We start from the raw sequence: 20172 nt of genomic DNA, 5'->3' as shown, positions 1-20172 counted from the left end.
CCATAAGAGCCAAGACACACCAAGAACGTGACCCCAGTACTTAATCTCCAGGTACAACACCTCCACAGGGGCCTAACACCTTTGGCCCCTGGGCAAGCTAAGACCACCCTGGATGAAAGGTGCCACAGGAATGGAGACATCTCCTTTTCCCTGCCCTTCCCTCCACCCATAGGCAGCTGATTTCTCTAAGAAGGCTGGGCAGCCAAGCCCATTCTGGGTCGGCATCAACTACCATCCTGTTATAAATCCTTCCCCACAAAGCACTGGAGACTGGTCCTCTTACTGTGCCAAGAAGTCTTTTTCCTAACCATCTGTAATCCATTCAAAGGCACCCAGCAGGAAGCGGTGGCAAGGAAAACCCCTGCACAAGGCAACTGGCAGGACCACCTCGCCTCTTGCTCACAGCCAACAAGAGGAAGTCCTCCTTTCTCTGGACACAGAACATCTGGGGGAGTAGTGAAAGGTGCCAGGCGCCTGTCAGGGCCCAACTGTACTCTAGACAGATGCACGCAAAATTTGATCAGAAACGCAAGCTGTACTGCATTTTTAAATTAACCCTGAAGAAAATTCATTTGAGAAACCAAAACAAACCCCAGACCCTAAGAGGGAAAGACAATAACAATATATGACAACTAACCTCAAAAATGCTTTCTTGTGATTTCTGTGGACAATGAGACCACAACTTCATGTAGCTCCAACCCTTTTCATCATGGTTCCCCCTCCAGTCTGGTGTCGTCAGCTGCTTCTTCCTAACAGTGAGAGCTTCATTTTTTGACCCCATAAGCTGAAACTCTCAAAGTGTTTCAATAGTGAGCTGGGACTGGCCTATACAGGCTTGTAGAAGAAAATTATTAAATTGTCAGGAATTTGGTGAGCCAATTAAGAAATTATTAAAAATCACACAAGCTAAAATTAAATGTGCTATTTTTAAAAAGAGAATAAATACTCAAAACAACCACTTCTATTTATCTTGTTACATTTTACTATTATCTATGCTTTGGGCAGAGGTTGAGAACTTTTTGCAGAAAGGTCCAGGTCGTAAATATTTTAGGTTCTGAGGGTCTCTGTCTCAGCCATCTCACTCAACCATGGCGATGAGTGAAAAAGTAACCTGAGACAATAGATGAATGAATGAACATGTCTGTGCTCCGATAAAACTTTATTTACAAAGACAGATGACAAGGATTTCACTGATGGACCATAGTTTGCTAACTGCTGCTCTTTCTTTACATTTACTGTATCTGCACAGAAGAAATCCTATGTAAGGGCTCTAATGTGCGCCTCTTCCCAACTCAGTTCACTGATAACATACTGATGTGAAATGCAGTGACATGAGAGCTTACATCACAGAAACCATCAAATGCTACAAATCAGGGTTTTATCTGACTACCTAGTTTTAAGAAGGTGATGCAGAAAACTTTAGAGATGCGAATTTTAAAAGTATATCATGTTGATAAAGAATATGCTGGAGGCTGCCAAGAGGGAGGGGGTGAGAGAGGGATGAATTGGGAGTCTGAGATTAGCAGATGCAAAACTGGTATACAGAATAAACAACGTCCTACTGTACAGCACATGGTTAACCCAAATGGAAAAGAATATGAAAAAGAATATATATATACATATATATGTGTGTAAAACTGAGTTATGTTGCTGTAGAACAGTAATTAACACAACACTGTAAATCAACTATACTTCAATAAAAAAGAGAGACAGAGAAAATATATCATGTCGATAGCTGTATTTGAAAAGCACAGAAAAATGAGACCATATTCTCTTGGTACTTGAGAACCATTATCCAATTCAGCAAGGAAGTCGCTGTTGTCACCAAAGCTCGAGCAAAGTTCCCATGTACATCTTTGTTCTTTCGCTTTCATCTTCCTCACTGACTTAAATGAAAATATCAACCAGCACTTACATCAGATCAACACTTGCTGTCAATTTCAAACTTAGGTTGGCCAGGGGAATAAGATTTTAGCAAAAATCAACAAAAGCATTCTGTGAGAATCAACTGATGATATGAAATTTACTGTAAAGAGTATTAAATATTGTATGATTTTTAAACTGTATGCTAAACACCCTTTTTTCAGTAAAATGTATAATAAACCTATACATGTACATGTGCAAATCTGTTTAGAGAGTGAGCTGTTAAGCATTTACTAGCACAACATTGATTGTGATAGAAAAGAATTTCCTGATTAACTTCCAGAGCAGTGAGACCTAACAGAGAAAGAGATTGACCCTACTCCCAGAACAATGAATAGCAACACATACACAAACATTACCAAACAAAAAAGGCACCTGTTTCCTTGAAATGCCATAAAAAAAATGGAATTATACAGGGTACCATGTAGGTGTGCCATTGGAATATATTATGAACTGTTTCTCTTCCGTGTTAAAGGCAGATACAGGATTCATCCTAACTCCTTTTTCTAAAAGTGACTTTCTGGAGGAACTCACAGCCCTCACTAGGTCTAGCCATTCTAGCCATCTGTGATGAAGCACTCAGCCTTTCACTCACTCATTCCTCAAACACTAACTGGCCTCCAATTACACATCCTCACCGTGCTCTAGATAGACACACAAACCAAAGAGTCTCTGCCCCCAAGTTAAAGGTCGTGCAGGCCGCAGACTGATAAAACCTCTTCCTTCCCTGGGCTCCGTGCATTCAAGCCACATTCACAAAGTGAATGAATTCCACATTTCAGTCCTGAGTTCCTGGAGGTCAGGGGCCAGGGCTAGCGCACCTGTGCATTCTGCATGCCTCCCCCCACCCCCGCCCCCCACCCAGTGCCTGGGTGGTTGGTCACTTTCGAGGGAATAGATGCTATAGGAAGATACAGAACCTGAGGAGCAGCACACAATTAACTTCAGCAGTTCACCTATCCCAGGCTAAATGCTGGACTCCTGCTGGAAGGTAGGAGAGGGATTATTTTAAATGTGATTATCCTCTTCCTTCCCCAAATTAAAGAAGAGGATCACTTGAGTGTGTGGGGAAATGTTTCTCAATGTTTTTAAACTCATACTCTACTGAGATGTGGTCACACTTTACTTCTGAGCTTTGCACACAAAGCTTGCTCTATATATCTAGAATTTCCCATTGATTATGGGTTTTCATACTACACGTGCATCTTACTGAAATATGCCCAGTTCTTGCCCTTGCTCCTCCCTAGCTCAAACCATGGATGTTCAACTTCTTACTCTGAAAATTGGTAATTAGAGGGGAGAATGTAACTCTGCCTTTTTAGAAGGAACTTAATAGTTCATCTCTACTAATGACACAGAGCTCTTCTTTATATATGAATGTCAGCCAGTAAATGTAGATCAGAACAACAAAATTTATTTTTTATTTTTTTGGCCGCATCATGCAGCTGACAGGATCTCGGTTCCCAGACCAGTGACTGAACCCACACCCTTGGCAACGGAAGTGTGGAGTTCTAACCACTGGACCACCAGGGAATTCCCAGAATGATGGAATTTGGAAATGACTACTCCACAGCTCCCCAAGAAACAACTGATCCAGCAAGGATCATCAATGGAGGCCAAGATGGTTCTAAGAAATTTCTTTTTGGGGAACAGGGTTCTCAGTCGGTACCAAAGCATCACCCACAGAATGGCATGCTAACTGTAGATAGAAAACATATCTTTGCGATAAAGAGAAGTGGTCACCACATTTCCAAGTGATCAATATCTAATACTGGGACACCTGACATCATGGATCCCGGCTGAAATGTTCAATGAAGCACTTAGAATCACCTGGACATATTTTTGCCAAAAATGTTGAGCCTAAATCTAAGACTTTAGCTCTAACTTCTGGTATGTAGGATAACCAGATCATAGAAAAAGAAGGTAAATGAAACCATGAGGAAGTGATCAGACAGATCAGAATGGGAAGCAATTTAAACAGCAATGTTATATATATATGTGTTATATATATATACACACACACATATACACAGAAATACACACATATGCATATATATATATATATATCTATACATATATATACAAACATCCATGGTGGGGGTACCACTCTAGATTTAAACTGACTAAAGAGGCATCAAAACCAAATGTAATTCATGAACCTTGATAGGATCCTGGATATATATTTTTAAAATATATTCAGAAATAAAGCAACTATAAACTTTTTTTTTATCGGGGGGACAATAGGGGAAATTTGAATACAAACCAAATAGTAGATTCTATTAGGGGATTAACACTAGTTTTCTAACTGTGATTCTGGTATTATGATTATGTCAGAGAATGCTTTTATTTTTAGGAGATACATGCATGTGTGCTTCAGTCGTGTCTGACTCTGCGACCCCATGGACTGTAGCCCACCAGGCTCCTCTTTCGATGGGGTTCTCCAGGCAAGAATACTGGAGTGGGTTGCCATGCCCTCCTCCAGGGGATCTTCCAGACCCAGGGATCGAACCCACATCTCATTATGTTTCCTGAATTGGCAAGGAGGTTCTTTACCACTAGGGCCACCCAGGAAGCCCTTAGGAGACACAAGCTGAAGTATTTAGGGTGAAATGTCAGGCTGTCTGCTACTTACTTCCAAATGGTTCAGCAAGAACATACATACATATTTATGTAAGATGAGGCTCTGATAACTTAAGTAAGTAGCTCAAGGTTATACAATCAAATGTGTCAAGATGATAAATATTTAGAGGTGAAGTGTCATGATGTCAACAACTGATTACCAAAGAGTACAGAAATATATATATATATACACACATACCTTTATAAAAAATCAGATTAAATGTGAACTGATTTTTTTTAATTCTAAGGGATGCATTTGTGAATGCCCATAGTGCTATTATTTCAACTTTTTTCATACATGTGAAAATTTTTAATTGTAACATAAAGATGGTGGGGTAAAAAAGAAACAAGGGTGCAAGTGGTGGGGTTTACCACCAAATCTGAACCAAGAAACTTCATGCTGCTTAAAGGTGCTGATGAGCCAAACCACAGCACTCTTTCAGTGAATTTTCACCACTGACGCAGGACCCCATGGAGGATCCTGGGGCTGCAACACCCTATGCTGAGCTGAGCCTTTTTGCTCTTTGGAGCCACCTGAGCAGAAACTTCAGGAGGCTTGCTAGCTCTCAGAATTGTAACAACGTCAAAAAATCAGGTGCTAAATCAAAAAGACTCACAGATCATCTCGACTGCTTCTAAAGAGGAAAATATAAATGTAGAGTTGTTTAAAGGATATAGAGCTCCAGTTTTATGAGATGACAAAAGTTTAGGGGATTAGTTGCAGGATAATGCAAATGTACTTAACACTCCTGAAAGTGAAAGTCACTCAATTGTATCCCACCCTTTGTGACCCAGTGGACAATACAGTCCATGGAATTCTCCAGGCCAGAATACTGGAGTGAGTAGCCATTCCCTTCTCCAGGGGATCTTCCCAATCCAGGAATCAAACCCAGGTCTCCTGCACTGCAGGCGGATTCTTTACCAGCTGAGCCACCAGAGAAGCCCAAGCATACTGGAGTAGGTAGCCTATCCCTTCTCCAGGGGATCTTCCCAACCCAGGAATCGAACCAGGTCTCCTGTAATGCCAGTAGATTCTTTACCAAATGAGCTATCAGGGAACTGTACCCTTAAAAATGATTAAACTGATAAATTTTATGTTATTTGTATTTTACCACATTAAAAACAAAAAAGAAAAAAGAAATGAAAATGCAGATCTATCAAGACACATACCTGAAAACCAAAGTGGATGTCTAGCTGAATTGTAGCACTCTTTTTAGTTGAAAACAACTCAGAGAAGAAAATGGGAAGATGTGGTTCCTTCTCCCTCACCCCCAAATCCACCAGATTATAATGAATGCAGTTGTGAAAATAATATATCAGATGAGCAACAGAATGGCCACAAAGTGTAAGATGTAGGGGCTGAAGTGCATGATGGGTATGGCCAGCAGCACGGTATCCAGAAGCAGGGCAGGCAGCACAGCCTGTGAGGCTGGGAAAAGCTTCTGCAGAAGGAATGAGGCCTGGGCCCTGCAGCAGGAAAGGGAGGCAAAGACCAAAGATGAGGACGAGGAAGGAAGGGGGCTGGTAAGGGGCAAACCACCTGTCAGGATTTGAAGGGACTGAGGCACAGGGGACCCAGAACACTGCATTAACTGCAGTCGATGGGGGAAGTGATGATAGGTTTTCACTCCAGGAACAACCTGATAAAATGTGACTTTTCGGGAGATTAATTTTGAATTGGTATGCTGGGAAGATGGAGACAGGGAGGCCAATTAAGCAGCTATTATAAAAACTGAGGCTTGCCTGGGGTGGGGGCAGAGGGAGTGGAGAGAATGGAGAGGGGTAGAGAACTGCTCCTACAGAGAGAGCAGGAGGGTGAGAGGAAGGGAGGGAGGGTCTTTCTCAAGACAGTGGCTAAGGGAAGATACAAAGAAAGCTCTGCAGTTGCACTGTGTCTAGGGAGATTGGGGGTGCAGTGAGAACATCCATGAGGGGTTGTCCAATACAGCACATCAGAGGGGTGAGCAAGGAGCAGGGCGGGCTCCCACAGAGCAAACCCTGGAGGGAGGGGAAAGCCAGGAGGGGGGGCCAGCAGGACAGATGCAAAAGTGGGCATCAACAAAACTTTGGAAAAGAAAATAAGGTGTCCCAAAAGCTTGAGGGCAGTCTATTATCTAATGAAATCCCTAATAATCTCATTTGGAAAGCAAACAGCCTCCCAGTCTAAGGCTGGATTATTCTATATTGGATTTGCACAAAACAGAGCCAGCTCTCTTTTCAAAGGTCTTCTGCCAGTAAGTGTTTGGTCTGAGCCTCTGAAAGTGGCAGGGCTCTCGAGTCCATTTGCCCTGCTTCTGCAAAAGATGGTGAGGAGGGACACAACGGTCAAGGTCAAGGGTGTAGTGCCAAAGAACAGAAGGCTGGAGTCTAAGGACAGGGCTCACTGGGCTGACGCTGGTGGGTGGGAAGAATGGAGCCAGCCTCACCCAAACATGCCTTGTTTCACTTTCCCGACATTTCCCTTTCTTCCTGACAGTCTGAAGCAGATTTTGTCATGTGGGAAAGGTCCTCCAGCCCACAAGCTCTTGGCCTCTCTGGGAGGATTGAAACACTGGCCAGCAGACCAAGTGACTGGGGCCCATGAAAGGTCACTTGAAACCTCACACTGATGAGGGAACTGAGTAGGAGGGACAGTGCTAAAGAGGAAACATGTAAAACCACCGAGAGAGAGAAACTCCAGTTCCCTCTAGGATCAGCCAGGGCCCCACTACCAAATGCAAAATGCCCTAGGTAATGGGGAGTAGCTGAAAGCCAGAATCACGGACCTGAACATCACCACGTGGCCCTGCCTGCATATGGGAGATGCATTCTGTGTCTGTCTCGGCCACTCCAGTCACAGACTCTTCTTTGTCACTGCCCCTCAGCCAGTCACAACTAGGGTGTCTCTATAGCTGAAGAAGGCAAAGGTCTTTCACACCCACTTAGCAGGTGCACTGCCCATCAAAAGGACACCTCTAACTGGCAGGCAGTGAAAAGGAGTCTCCATTCCATCATCCAAAGGAGCACATCCTTCGTGAAATTACTAACAATCCCAACGTCAAGAGGGAAACTGAAAAGCGGCTGAGAAAATGTTCAAAAGGAGGAAAAAAAGAGAGAGAAATCATCATGTCGATAGATGCCCCTGGAGTTGCTTGGCAACCATCTTTGCTAACACCTTCTCCCAAAAAGGAACAGTTTGAGTCAGCTCCTGAGATATCCCCAAGGCCAGGGCTCTGACCACAGAGGCCCCAGAGCTGGGGCTTTGGGATGAAAAAGCATTTCACTGAGGGGAAGACCTGGGGCCCTATCAGCAGGCCACTGGCTCACACACATGAGGGGGAAGAAAAACATAACCATTTTGTTTAAAGATCATGCCTTTTGAGGCAGGGCTGGTACTAGAGTGAGGCAGGGCTGGTACTAGGGTGAGGCAAGTGAGGTGCTCAGGCTGCAACATTTAAGGAGGCCCTTGTTCTGCACTCGCAGGAGCCTGTGTAAATGTGTGTCCTGGATGCCCTGCTGGCCTCACCTTAGTTCAAGCCCTGCTCCTAGAGCAACATTAGGACACAGTGCTTAAGAGTACTGTCTCTGGGGGACTTCCCTGGTGGTCTAGTGGTTAAGACCCCATGCTTCCAAGGCAGGCGGTAAAGGCTTGATCCCTGGTCAAGGAACAGATATCACATGGCATATGGTGCAGACAAAAATTAAAACAACAACAACAACAACAACAGCAACAAACTACTGTCTCTGGAATCATCCTGTCTCTCAGTTCAAATCCTAGCTCTTTTTCCTCACTGTATCACCTTGGGTAAATCACTTAAGGTCTCTGAGCCTGTATCCTAACCTCTAACATGAGATTGATAACAGGAATTATCTCACAGAATGTCATGAAGATTACATGAGAAAAATGCACATTTAGTTCTATGTCTGGTATCTACTCAATAACCAGTAAATGGAAGCTAGGACTGTTACTTTAAAAAAAAAAAAAAAAACACATAAGCATCATCATCAATTTTTAAAACATGTAAGCAGCTCCCCAGAATCCCTTAAACTGAGCCTACGGAAACCGAGTGTCTGGGAGTGGTCCTGGTGTCTCAGATTTTCAAGAGCTTCACGAAGAATTCTCAAGGCGGGCAGGGTCAAGTGCTACTTCCTGTAACCGAAGTTCAGTAATATCAGAGCCACCGGGGAAGCTTGTTAAAATGCACACTCCTATGCTCTAGGCCGAGTGCTTCTGATTCAGTGTCACTGCAATCTGGGATGCTAAGTTAAGTACCTAGGTGATTTCAACACAGGGTCCCGAAAACGGCTACACTTTGGAAAACTGAAACTGACTCACCCTTGAAAACTCACAGCACAGGAACATGGGTCCAACTCCTCTTGTTTTTATTCCTGGCATCCTTAAAGCACCAGGGATAAAATATTGACTAAAGATGCCCCGGGAGCCCAGGCACACTCCTGGAGCAGTAAGGATGCTATGTGCCCCTTGGCAGTGGCAGCTCGGGTAAGGCAAGGAAAAGGAACCAAGTGTCTGGTAAAAGTGACAACCATCATAACAAAAGCTTACATTACTGAGCACCTAATGTATGCCAGATAGTACTTCATGTATTTTCACATCAACCCTAAGAGCTGGTATTATTCCTGTTCTGAAAATGATGAAACTGAGGCTCAGAAAAGTCATCTTACTACACAGCTTGTAAGCGGCTAGGTTCAAATGTAAATAATGCTCCATGAAGCTTCTGAGTCTGCAACATCAACATATATTTGCAATAAAATATACCTAAAATCTTATCATTTTTAAGTGTTTGGTTCACTGTCACCACCATCAATCTATCAAAACGTTTTCATTTTTCCCACCTGGAACTCTATACCCATTAAACACAGATTCTCAGTAGAGAATTCCCCCTCCCTAGCCCCTGGTAACCTTGTTCTCAATGTTCTCTACTCTGTTCTCAATGAATTTAATTCTTTTAGGAACGCTGCATAAGTGGAATCATACAGTATTTGCCCTTTTGTGGACACTATGCTCTTAAAAAGAACTAGACACCACCTTGGCCTGACATGACCAAATTAAGCACATGTCTCAACCATCTTCCATACCCTGGTTAGTGTCATCAGTTTGGATGTCCTGTCTCCCCACCCCCAACCTGGGACTCCATGACCTATTGGAGTATTGGGGCAGGGCCACAGAGCTCCTCCACTCTCACCGTCCCCCCGCAGAAGGTGTCCTTGAACTGTTCCTATTCAGAGAATCACAATCAGCTTCACAGAGCAGGTTTGCTGATAACTGCTTCTGTGTTCAAAGAGCCTGTCAGTGAGTCACTTTTATCTCTTCCTGGTGTTACTCTGTCCTGCCCTGGAGAGTATTTACTTGGTTTACTTTTTTCTTTAAGCACCCGATCCCTAAAATTGGCAAGCAGAATTATGTTACGAAACCACAGGTACAAGGATAAAGCATCCATACAAAAACAAAAGCTTTCCCCACAGTGGAATTCCAGCTTGACTTAGCGGCAACTGTATAGCCAAGACTAACACCGGAATGGTAGCGGTCCTCGGCCTTTGCAGGAAGCACTTCCCTAGACTCTCATCACAAGTTCAAGTGCCTCCGGATCCAAACCCGGGTCCATTCGGCTGATGCAGCCAATCTGAGCTCTGCCACGGCAAGGAGTAAGAGAGCCAGCCAACCAGCATTAGCTGGGAGCCCTTCCTCGGCACAACATCGTACCAAGAATTTTAGGAAAGAGAGACACAAGGAAGTCAGCCCTTGACATTCAGTTTCTATAGTTTGGAAAAAGGTCAACCCGTTGACCAACCCTCTCCCTTTCCATTATGGCTACCTTCAATTACTGCAGGCATGATTAGATTTCCAGTGGTCAAGCCCTGGAGATTCTCCCATGGTCCCCAGGAGGCAAGACAGGTGTAGGGGCTCCCAAGAAGTGACCCACAACACTGGGGAAGGTAGATGCCTCTCCAGCCCTCTTCAAGGAGAGGGGCAGCCTCTCCTCAAGGTGCTGCCGGCCTGGGGGAGGGACATACAGTTGTGGGCAGCTACTCCTCTGACCTTTCTGAAGTCGTCTGTCTTGCTCTCTGGCACAGGGGTATCCTCCAGCCTCACTTCCATGTCCTAGGATTTTCTCAGTGGTGCCGTGTCCACAAACAGCTGGTAGTTGTTCTCGATAGGAGTGGTAAAGTTGGGAACCACCTATATCACCATCTTGGTGACGTCACTTCTGGGGCAGTCACTAAATGATCCGAGTTTCCAGGTGTGAACACTGGGCCACCTCTGGGGTAATGGTCCTCAGGGAAAAAGATGTTGATGAGGACAGGGTCTTGGTGTGTCTACTGCTATCACTTTATGTCTACTTCCAAAAGATGTCATGAATGAAACAAAACGTCGTGAATGAAAGGTTAGCCCGAAGGATATAAACACGATGCACACAGAAAACCAGGCAAAACCCAAATTTGTCTTTCTTAAACCACTTCTGGATTGGAGACAGCAGGCCCCTGTAAGCTACTGGCTTGAGTGAACACGGCCTTCTAGTCCTAAATAACACCACAGACCACTTGGCACGTGGGCCAGAGCCCTAAGGAATCAGATCCTCCTCTGCTCTCCCTATTTTCTAATCCTTAACGTGGAAATACTGAAGCCAGCCGCTCTGCTCTCCATCATGTGCATCCCCATTTCAGACAAATCCCAGGGGTAATCAACTGCACAGAACGCCAGTTGTATTTCCAGCCTGACTTTAAATATAAACTGAAATCCTTAATGCTTCTCCATGCTGCTTTTGACATCAGGGGCCCCCATACAATAAATGCCATTTTTATCAGAATCGGTGGCTTGGGGTCTCCTCCGCCCACAGTGAGGGAAGGCTGAGCCGAACCTGAATCTCAGTGCTACAACCATTTACTATGGACATGAAGTTTTGGAGGAGTCATCCTGGAAATTTGGAGGAAAGCTCTGTGAGGGGTGGAGTCTTCTCCATTTAGATGCTTCCAAATGTAGCCCCCTGCGGACAACAGTCACAGCTCCACACCTGCCTGCTGAGGATTCAGTAAGGCCGCCTCACTGGGACCTTCGGCCTAAGACATGAACAGATAGTAGCAGAACACTGCTGAGTCTGTTTCTCCTGTGTTCTTACCTTTCCAGCCTCACGTTACACCAGTGGTTCTCTTATCAGGGTGATTTGGCACCATCCCAGCCCACTCCTGGGATCTTTGGCAATGTCTGGAGACATTTTTGGCTTTTTCAACTCAGGGGAAGGAGAGGTTCCACTGGAATCCAGGGATAGAGGCTAAGGATGCTGCTAAACATCCAACATCCCAGGTCAGCGCTCTACCACAAAGAAGTAGAGTCCCTGCTGAGAAACTGTACCGCTCTCTGCTTCGCTTTCGTCACGCAAGTGACAGACTTTTTAGTTTCTAGAACATTCCATATTCTCTCACACTTTGGGCCTGCACACACATTGTTTCCTTTAAATCTGTCCTGCCCAGCTCTGCATATTCATTCTCCAGGTTTTAGCATAAATACCATTTCCTCAGGAATACACACCCTGAGCCCCGAACCTAAATTATGCTCGCCATCATGCTTTCCAATGGTACCCCAATTTTCCCTTTCTGAGCACTCATCACGGTTGCCATGACTTTTTCAACATTTGCCTTGGCTGCTAGGATGGGCATGTCACGAGGGAGGGGCTCGTGCTCGTTCACGGCTGTCCCCCCAGGCCTAGCCTAGCGTCAGCCCACTGTCACTCGGTCTCAAAGGCATGACGGCGGCCAGGAGAGCAGAAGCAGATATTAAAAACTAACCAAGGGATTTCCCTGGTGGTTCAGTGGTTAAGAATCCACCTTCCAATGCAGGGAACGTGGGTCTGATCCCTAGTCGGGGAATGAATATCCTACATGCTGTGGGGCAACTCAGCCCATATGCCGCAACTATTAATACTGGGCCACACACAACTAAAGAGAAGTTCGCTCACTGCAACTACTGAGCCTGCGTGCTGCTAGGAAAAAGACCCCGTGCGACCCACAAAAGTCCTGCGTGCCACAGCTATGACCTGATGCAACCAAAAATCAATACAAATCAACCAATAAATAAAAACGAAGCAAGACACCCAGAGGCTTAAACTACCCTCCCACTATGCTGTTGTTTACTCACTAAGCCGTGTCTGACTCTTTTGCAACCCCATGGACAGTAGCCAGCCAAGTTCCTCTGTCCATGAAATTCTCCAGGCAATACTAGAGTGGGTGGTATTTCCCTTCTCCAGGGGATCTTCCCAACCCAGGTCTCAAACGCAGGTCTCCCGCATTGCAGGCAGATTCTTTAACCAGCTGAGCCACAAGGGAATACTGGAGTGGGTTGCCATTTCCTTCTCCAGGGGATCTTCCCAACCCAGGGATTAAACCCACATCTCCTGTATGGGCAGGCGAATTCTTTACCACTGAGTCACCAGGGAAGCCCCATCTTCCCACTATGCAGGCACAAAAGAGAGAGGCAGGCTGAACTGTCTCTGATGTGGACCACTACCTAAGATAAATGGAAATGGCAAGATACTACCCAATACTTATAGGATGTTATTAGCCACGTGGGTAAAGCAGGCAGGAAAAACTATCCATGTATCTACTTGAATGCACTTAGAGGATCTTGCAAAGGATACACAAGCAGCTGGGGACAAGGGTAAAAGACTTCCTTTTTCACTGCATATCCTTCTCAACATTGTAACATGTGAACATTATTGAAAAAATAAACATTTGAATGAGAGAGAGAAACAGTTTACATCTTCCAGCTATAAAGTGTCTTCCTTCCTGTAGACTGACATGATGAGAACCCAGCACAGGCTAACTGGGCTTAGGCAGCAAGATCACATGCAGTGTTTCAAAGTGTGCCCAACCTGCCTAACTTCCTATTTGGGGAGGAGCTAAAGCCACACTTTCTCCACAGAAGAACTCAAGTACATAGAAATACATGTATGTATAAAAAGATACTTATTTTAGAAGCTCCATATTTTCAAAACTAGATGGTATTGAAAATGCCCTCTCTCAGCTTTGCCATCTTGGTCACGGCGCTCCCCCTTCTCTATCAGCTGGATGAAACTGTGAAGTTGATTCATTCTCCAAGTCTTCTCCTCCTTTACGTCTTTCCTCCCTGTCACATTGAGGCCACTCCACTTCTCCTATCCTTTCATCCCAAGCACTGGGCAAAAGAAGAGAGATGATAATGAAATGCCAAAGTGAACAAATGTTGCTGCTTATTAGCAAAAGGGGAGGAAGGTAGGCTTAATGGAGAAAGAAGTTGAAATTAATGGTGAAAATGAGGTTTATCAGTGTAATCTGTGGACTGGGTGTCTTCCCATTGCCTATTAGCATAGATAACAGAGTTGTCTGTATAATGATAAAGGGGACCAGTCCACAGTTTCCCATAAATCTCAACCACTTGTCGCTAGCTTCCCTGACTTGGATTCCAAGAACCCTTTGTTCTTATCAGGTCAGTTACCATCTTTTCTCTAATTTCCCCCATCCAGCTATAACTGAAAAATTCTTAAACTTGAGTTGAACACACTCCCATGTTCCCTGCTTCCTCCTGTGCTCCAGCCTAACTCCACCAGCATTAGCAGAACACCAAACTCTCACAGTCACAGCAAGATCTTACTGGCCCCAGAACAGTTTTCAGATTGAAAGCATTCCACAAGTTCACCTACATCAAATCAAAACACCTGGCAACACTGATGCACAGAAACACGCCTGAAGTAATGAAGGCAGGCCTCCAAAGGACCCAAACAATGATCCACTGAGGACTTGCTATCCTTCCTGATCAAACAACTCATCAATCATTTAAAAAATATTTTTTAAAATATCCTGGTCCCCAGAAAGAACTCTGAAAACTCTTCTCAGCCATAAGTCCCAAACTGCCAAAGTAATTTTTTCTAGCACTTGATAAAACTTATCAATGACTATATATCAACTGTACTCCATCAAAAGCATGGATATCACAGAAATCAGCTTTCAAAAAATCTTCAGCTTTATAAAATTATGATAACATGGCTTACTCTAGAAATAAAATTTCTGATTGGGTATATCTTTTCCATTCATCACTGATTAGTTAAAAATCCTCGTTAATTCTAATAATAAAATTTTCTAGAACTAGCTTCATTAATATATGATGATGATAATCTTAATAACATCTAAAAAATAAGAAAGGCACAAATTCATTAAGCATTTACTATGTGCTAAACTCTTTCGTATTGTCTCAGTTAATCCTCACAACATAACCCTGCTATTATCTCTGAACTTTCTGAGCAACTTGATGGATAGTTCAGGACATGGATGAGCCATACATACCTGGTCCTTACTTATAAATGCACATTCTTTAAAAAATAAAAAGTTCAGGTGAGGCAATTAGAAAAGAGAGGCATCTTTCTAAATCACGAAGTTTTCCCTCAATTAGCTTAGAAAAATGTCTTCCAATAAATCTATGAAGCTAGAGAAAGAAAATTATTTTAAAAGGTTAGCTAGATGAGTTGGCCTTCCTTGGAACTTCCTATCATAATGGCAGCTCACAGATTAGGCTAATAAGGTTTCTGGGACCCTCCTTTTGAGGAAATCGTAGCACTTCAGATCCAGGTCTATCCCCTCTCCATTATGGGGAACACAGCACCCTGGGTTTTGGTCACAGACCCTTAGTTTTCTCAGTCTTAAAGTCCACACACCACTCACAAACTATTTGCAGGACAATTAGGCTTGTGTACGAGATGCAGTGATGTTTGGCACCAAGAGCTTATAAAAAAGGAAAATAAGTCCAGTATTTGTACTATAAGATATTTCTAATGTGAAGGCTTGCTTTCTGTGTTGTTTAGTCACTAAGTTGTGTACGACTCTTTGCAACCCCACAGACCGTAGCCCATCAGCCTGCTGTCTGTGGGATTTCCCAGGCAAGAATACTGGAGTGAGTTGCCATTTCCTCCTCCAAGGGATCTTCCTGACCAAGGAATCGAACCCACATCTCCTGCACTGGCAGATGAATTGTCTACCGTTAAACAGTCTGTGTAGTATGACTGCATCTCAAATGTAGGTACATTCAATAAAGGAACTTAAGTTCATAGGTCTCAGAGGGACCAGAGGAGATTTTAAAACCACTCCCTTACTTTACAAGAAACAGAGCAGGCCCAAACAAGGAAAGCGAGGTTCCCAAGGTCAGACACTGGAATTAGAAAGCAGATTCAAAGCCCTCTCTCCTGCTCCCTTTACCCTTCAGTCTCAATATAACCCCACATGACTACATTCAAGCACAGAAATAACTATGCCTTCTGAACCCAAGTGATGATCTGGCAAGGTTCAAAAGTATTTGCCAAAAAAAAAAAAAAAAAAGCATTTGCCAAATTCCTCTTGACATGATTGTAGCTAACTCTGGATAAACCGTAACATGAGCGTGAAGACTTTATTACAGAAATCTCAAATCATTCAGCTAACATTTCATACTGATATAGGTGGAGCTGAAGTAGAAAAAGATTCAAGGAATGGAGAAGGAACTATATTACAATAGTCAGGTTGTTCAAAAGTCTGCCAGTCCTTCCCTCCTTCTGAAGCTGTGGCCAGATGGAGGAAGAAGATAAAATGATTCTTTTTTCATTTTTCCAGCCTGGGTTTTCCCTCAGAGTTTAGTCCATAAAAAATATCATATCACAATGTTCACAGCAGCATTATTCACAATAGTAAAGAGATGGAAACAAGCTAAATGTCCATTAATGGATGATAAACCAAACATGATATATACATACAATGGAATATTATTCAGCCATAAAAAGGAGTGAAATTCTGATACATACTGCCTCATGAATAAACCATGAAAATATGATGCTAAGTGAAAGAAGATGGACACAAAGGGTCATATATTGCAAATATATAGTATCTAGAATAGGCAACTTCATAGAGACAAAAAATAGAATACAAGTTTCCAGGGCTCAGCCCCAGGGGAGGGGGAATAGGAAATTATTATATTAATATAATGGAAACAGGGTTTGTGGCTGAGATGATGAAAGAGCTCAGGAAATGAATAGTGTTGAGAGTTGTACAACACTGTGACTATACTTAGTATCACTTAGTATACTTACTTAGTATACTTACTAAGTGATACTAAGTATAGTGTATACTTACTAAGTATACCTAGCGTAGACTTACTAAGTATACTTAGTGTAGACTTACTAAGTATACTTAGTGTAGACTTACTAAGTATACTTAGTATACTTCAGTATCACTGAATTGTGAGACTTTAAAATGGTTAAAATGATAAATTTTATATTTATTTTACAATAAAAAAATTCACATCAAAATCTGGATCATATACCTTCATTCCTTAATTGGAATTCCTAAATTCACCTATTAATTGTTATTAAAGCAGTCTCAAGACCTGCTTACTACTGATGACATCCTGGTCTTTCTATGTATGCTCACCACCTGGAGAAAAACAGTCACACCAAGGCCATACTGTGTCCTGCAGAGATCCATCCACAATCAGGTACCTGAGACTTCCCACTCAATGACTCCAGCAAGAAGGCCAATGGCAAGACGAAAGCAACCAGTGTTTCTGGGGACTTTGGCAACCAAATATCCTGATACCAAGTCTCAGCTAAACCTTTAAGCTCCTCACCACGGGAAGAAGAGATACAGATCATGTACACACACAATCTATCCATGAAGAAAATTGTGTGCATATACAGGAAGTCCAGGAACTGATAACCCAGGCCTGCTCCACCAGGCCCACGAACAGAGATTTCAGCCCATACAGGCTATTTCGTAAACTGAGCAATCGCACAGTTACACTGAAAAGTGGAGCTCCATAATACAAATGCACATAATTAGAAGCAAAATCTTTGTATCTTTACAGGTGAAAGCAAGATGTAAGCTTACATCTTTATAGATGTAAGCAAGATGTACCACTTGTGGCTTCTAAGGAAAGGAGAGCTTTACTTTTTTTTTTCCCCCTTAAAAGAATCTATTTCTCATGAGGCAAAGAGAATCTGAAAATAAGGGTCTTCTGAAATAGAAGCTTGGGGGAGGGTGCAGAATATTTTTGTGTGTTATAGTCATAATCTATCAACCAGGCCTAAGAGGTGCCAATTCTGGGCCATACCATGACCATTATTCAACTTTAAAGGTTTTCACAAGCTCATCTTTTCTGGAAACCTCTTCATTGCCACTGGTCTGATAACTGAGTCCCATAAGTTTTTTAAAGGTGTCAAGAGTTTGTCTGTGAAGAAAAAGAATTTCCAGTGATACTTTCCAATGCCAACACACATGGACACTGAGCACAAATAAGCTGCCACTTGTAAGAAGGCCACTTGACATCATTCCCTTGTGCATCCTAAAGACACATGTCAAGATCACACTAAGATATTTAGAGGCAAACATCTTTAGAATACAGTTTCGTTTCCAATCAAAGTGCTTAATTAGCAGAAACATTATGCTAGAGAGCTGTCCTTGAATATGCATGCATTTTTAACCTCCATGTCATTTTTTTTCTGAAGCACAAATTCTCCTCTCACTGGATGGTCAGGAAACAATTAGGCACAGAAAACCAACTGTCTGAGGTGTGATCCGCAAAACAAGTTCCATCTTTCCAAGCAGGTTTCGGCTGCCTATCAGGGTGACATCGCGTTTTATGAGGGAAACCATCCTTTGGCATCTAATGGCCTTTTTCTCCATTCATTTTGGATGAGCCAGGCTCCTATGGCCTAGTTATGGCTGAACACTTTCCACACTTTCCGCCAACCTCTTCTGCACCCCTGCACTTCCTCCTACCTCCAATTTCAGTCCAACACATTTACAAGACACCAGTTAGTAAATCACAATTCAACTGAACCCATCCATTTGTTCAAGAGAAGTGGTCTCTGGAGTTGCTCCATGTGAAGCCCATAGGCCACAGCTACATATGGTAGACTTGCAAACATGAACAGGCCATGATTTATTTATGATGACCATGTGTGTTTAATGCCCAGTTCCAGCAGGCTGTGGCTTCACTCACCTGCCTCTGTCTGGGATGACCTAGCTACTCACTGTGTTCCATTTTAGGTACTGTATTTCCACGCTGGGGAAACAGAGAGGGGTGACCGGCTGGAGGCTATATACACAGATGCCCCTGCTCACCACTAGAATCTGTGACCAAATGTAAAGTGGGCCAAACATAACTTGCTGCAAAGGTTTGCCATGTACCACGGTTTTTAGTGGAGAAGTAGCTGCTGGGATGACTGACCACGTGGGGTTCATTAAACTGTTGTGTATTTACCCACAAGGAAGGCTGGGATACTTGTGAGTGGAGCCCTGCTCCTCATTTTAACAATTTCCACCCCCCACCACTTGGCAATAATGCTCCAAAGGCGAATAGCAGATATGTATCAGAAGGTCCAAATGTGGACTCCAGCTGAAGTGCAGGAAACTTCTGCCTTCAATAGTCTCGACCCCTCTACCCCCCAGTTGCATTTGTACTTTGAAAGAAGTTACCATGAAGCAGTAGTCACCTGGGCGTGCTCAATTTTTGACAAGCCTTAGTCACTCTGTACCCAGCAGAACAATTCACATTATAGTCGAAATCCTGTGAAGATTCTGCCACACATGCTAACACTAAAATGCCAGTAGCTCCACTTACCTTCTTTATTAAGCCTCATAACCTCCCTGCTTTTTCCACCCTCTTTTCCAGCCTCTTCTAAATCTACATCTGCAGATGAAAAAGAAAAGGAAAAAAGAAAATAAGGAAAAAAAGAGAGGAAAAAAAAGGGGGGGAGGCAAAGTCAAGGGGGGAAGGGAGAGTGTTTATTTGCAAACAGATCGATATAAATACTGGATATGAAAATCTTTCAAAAATTGACAATGCAACATTTTCTCCCAAGTCCGGATTTCCATCTACCTGGCCCATATAGGTACCAAAAAAAAAAAAAAAAAACTATGCAAGCAGCAACAGAGTAGCCTTTTAAACGGATACACTGTGGGGCTGTGAAAGCCCACCCCGCGGGCTGCCACGGGGAGAGGGCACAGACAGACAGACAGACAGACAGACAGCCCTGGCAGCAGGGCCTCTCTCTGTGCACTGATGATCTGTCTCTGTGTGTATTTATTTAGAGAGAGGGAGAAGCATGGAGGACACCGGGGGCCACTCTCTCTCCACACACACACTTTTTCCCAGTGGCTCTAGGTGAATGGAAAGGTTACAGGGTAATAAAAGGAGGAGGAGGCGGTGGGGTTCTTACTGTCGGAGCAGTGTAATTTGGCGGCGTCGATCCAGGAGGACCAGGGTTTGCCCAGAAACGCCTCCGGACTGGGCACTTTGCGATCCAGTGTCGCCATTGCTCTTCCTTCTTGTTGCTTTTTCCCTGTTCCTTCGGCAGCAGCAGCCGAGAGACACGGGATTCGAGAACGCTCCGACGTCATCTTCGGAACGTTCCGACATTGAGTGTTCTGAAAGGGGGAGGGAGGGAGGGAGGGATGGGAGGAGGGAGGCGGAGGAGGAGGAGAGAGCAAGGAGGAGGAGCCGGCGTTCAGCGCCCTGCCGGGCTCGGCTCGGCTCTCGGCATCCGCGGCCGCCAGGGGCAGCAGAGAGGCGCCCCGAGGCCCGGCGCCTGCACGCCTGCCGCCAGCACACCCGCCGCCGGGGGCGGGGCTGAGCGCTGG

General features: G+C 43.9%; 1 protein-coding gene across 5 annotated transcripts in view; it reads right to left on the bottom strand.

Annotated features, from left to right (window-relative positions):
• ATXN7L1 (ataxin 7 like 1) overlaps nucleotides 1-19960 on the bottom strand; it is a 258517-nt gene extending 238557 nt beyond the window's left edge. For all 5 annotated transcript variants that reach the window (XM_018047236.1, XM_018047237.1, XM_018047238.1 and 2 more), the window contains exons 1-2: nucleotides 19752-19960; nucleotides 19154-19222 (exon numbers count right to left, since the gene is read on the bottom strand). In XM_018047236.1, coding sequence (XP_017902725.1) covers nucleotides 19154-19222; nucleotides 19752-19932 — 250 coding nt within the window. In that variant the 5' untranslated portion in view covers nucleotides 19933-19960. The remainder of the gene's footprint in view (nucleotides 1-19153; nucleotides 19223-19751) is intronic.

This window comes from Capra hircus, chromosome 4 (assembly GCF_001704415.2).
Source record: "Capra hircus breed San Clemente chromosome 4, ASM170441v1, whole genome shotgun sequence".
Taxonomy (NCBI): Eukaryota; Metazoa; Chordata; class Mammalia; order Artiodactyla; family Bovidae; genus Capra; species Capra hircus.
Note: the sequence above shows the minus strand (reverse complement) of the source record. Positions and strands in the feature narration are given on the sequence as shown.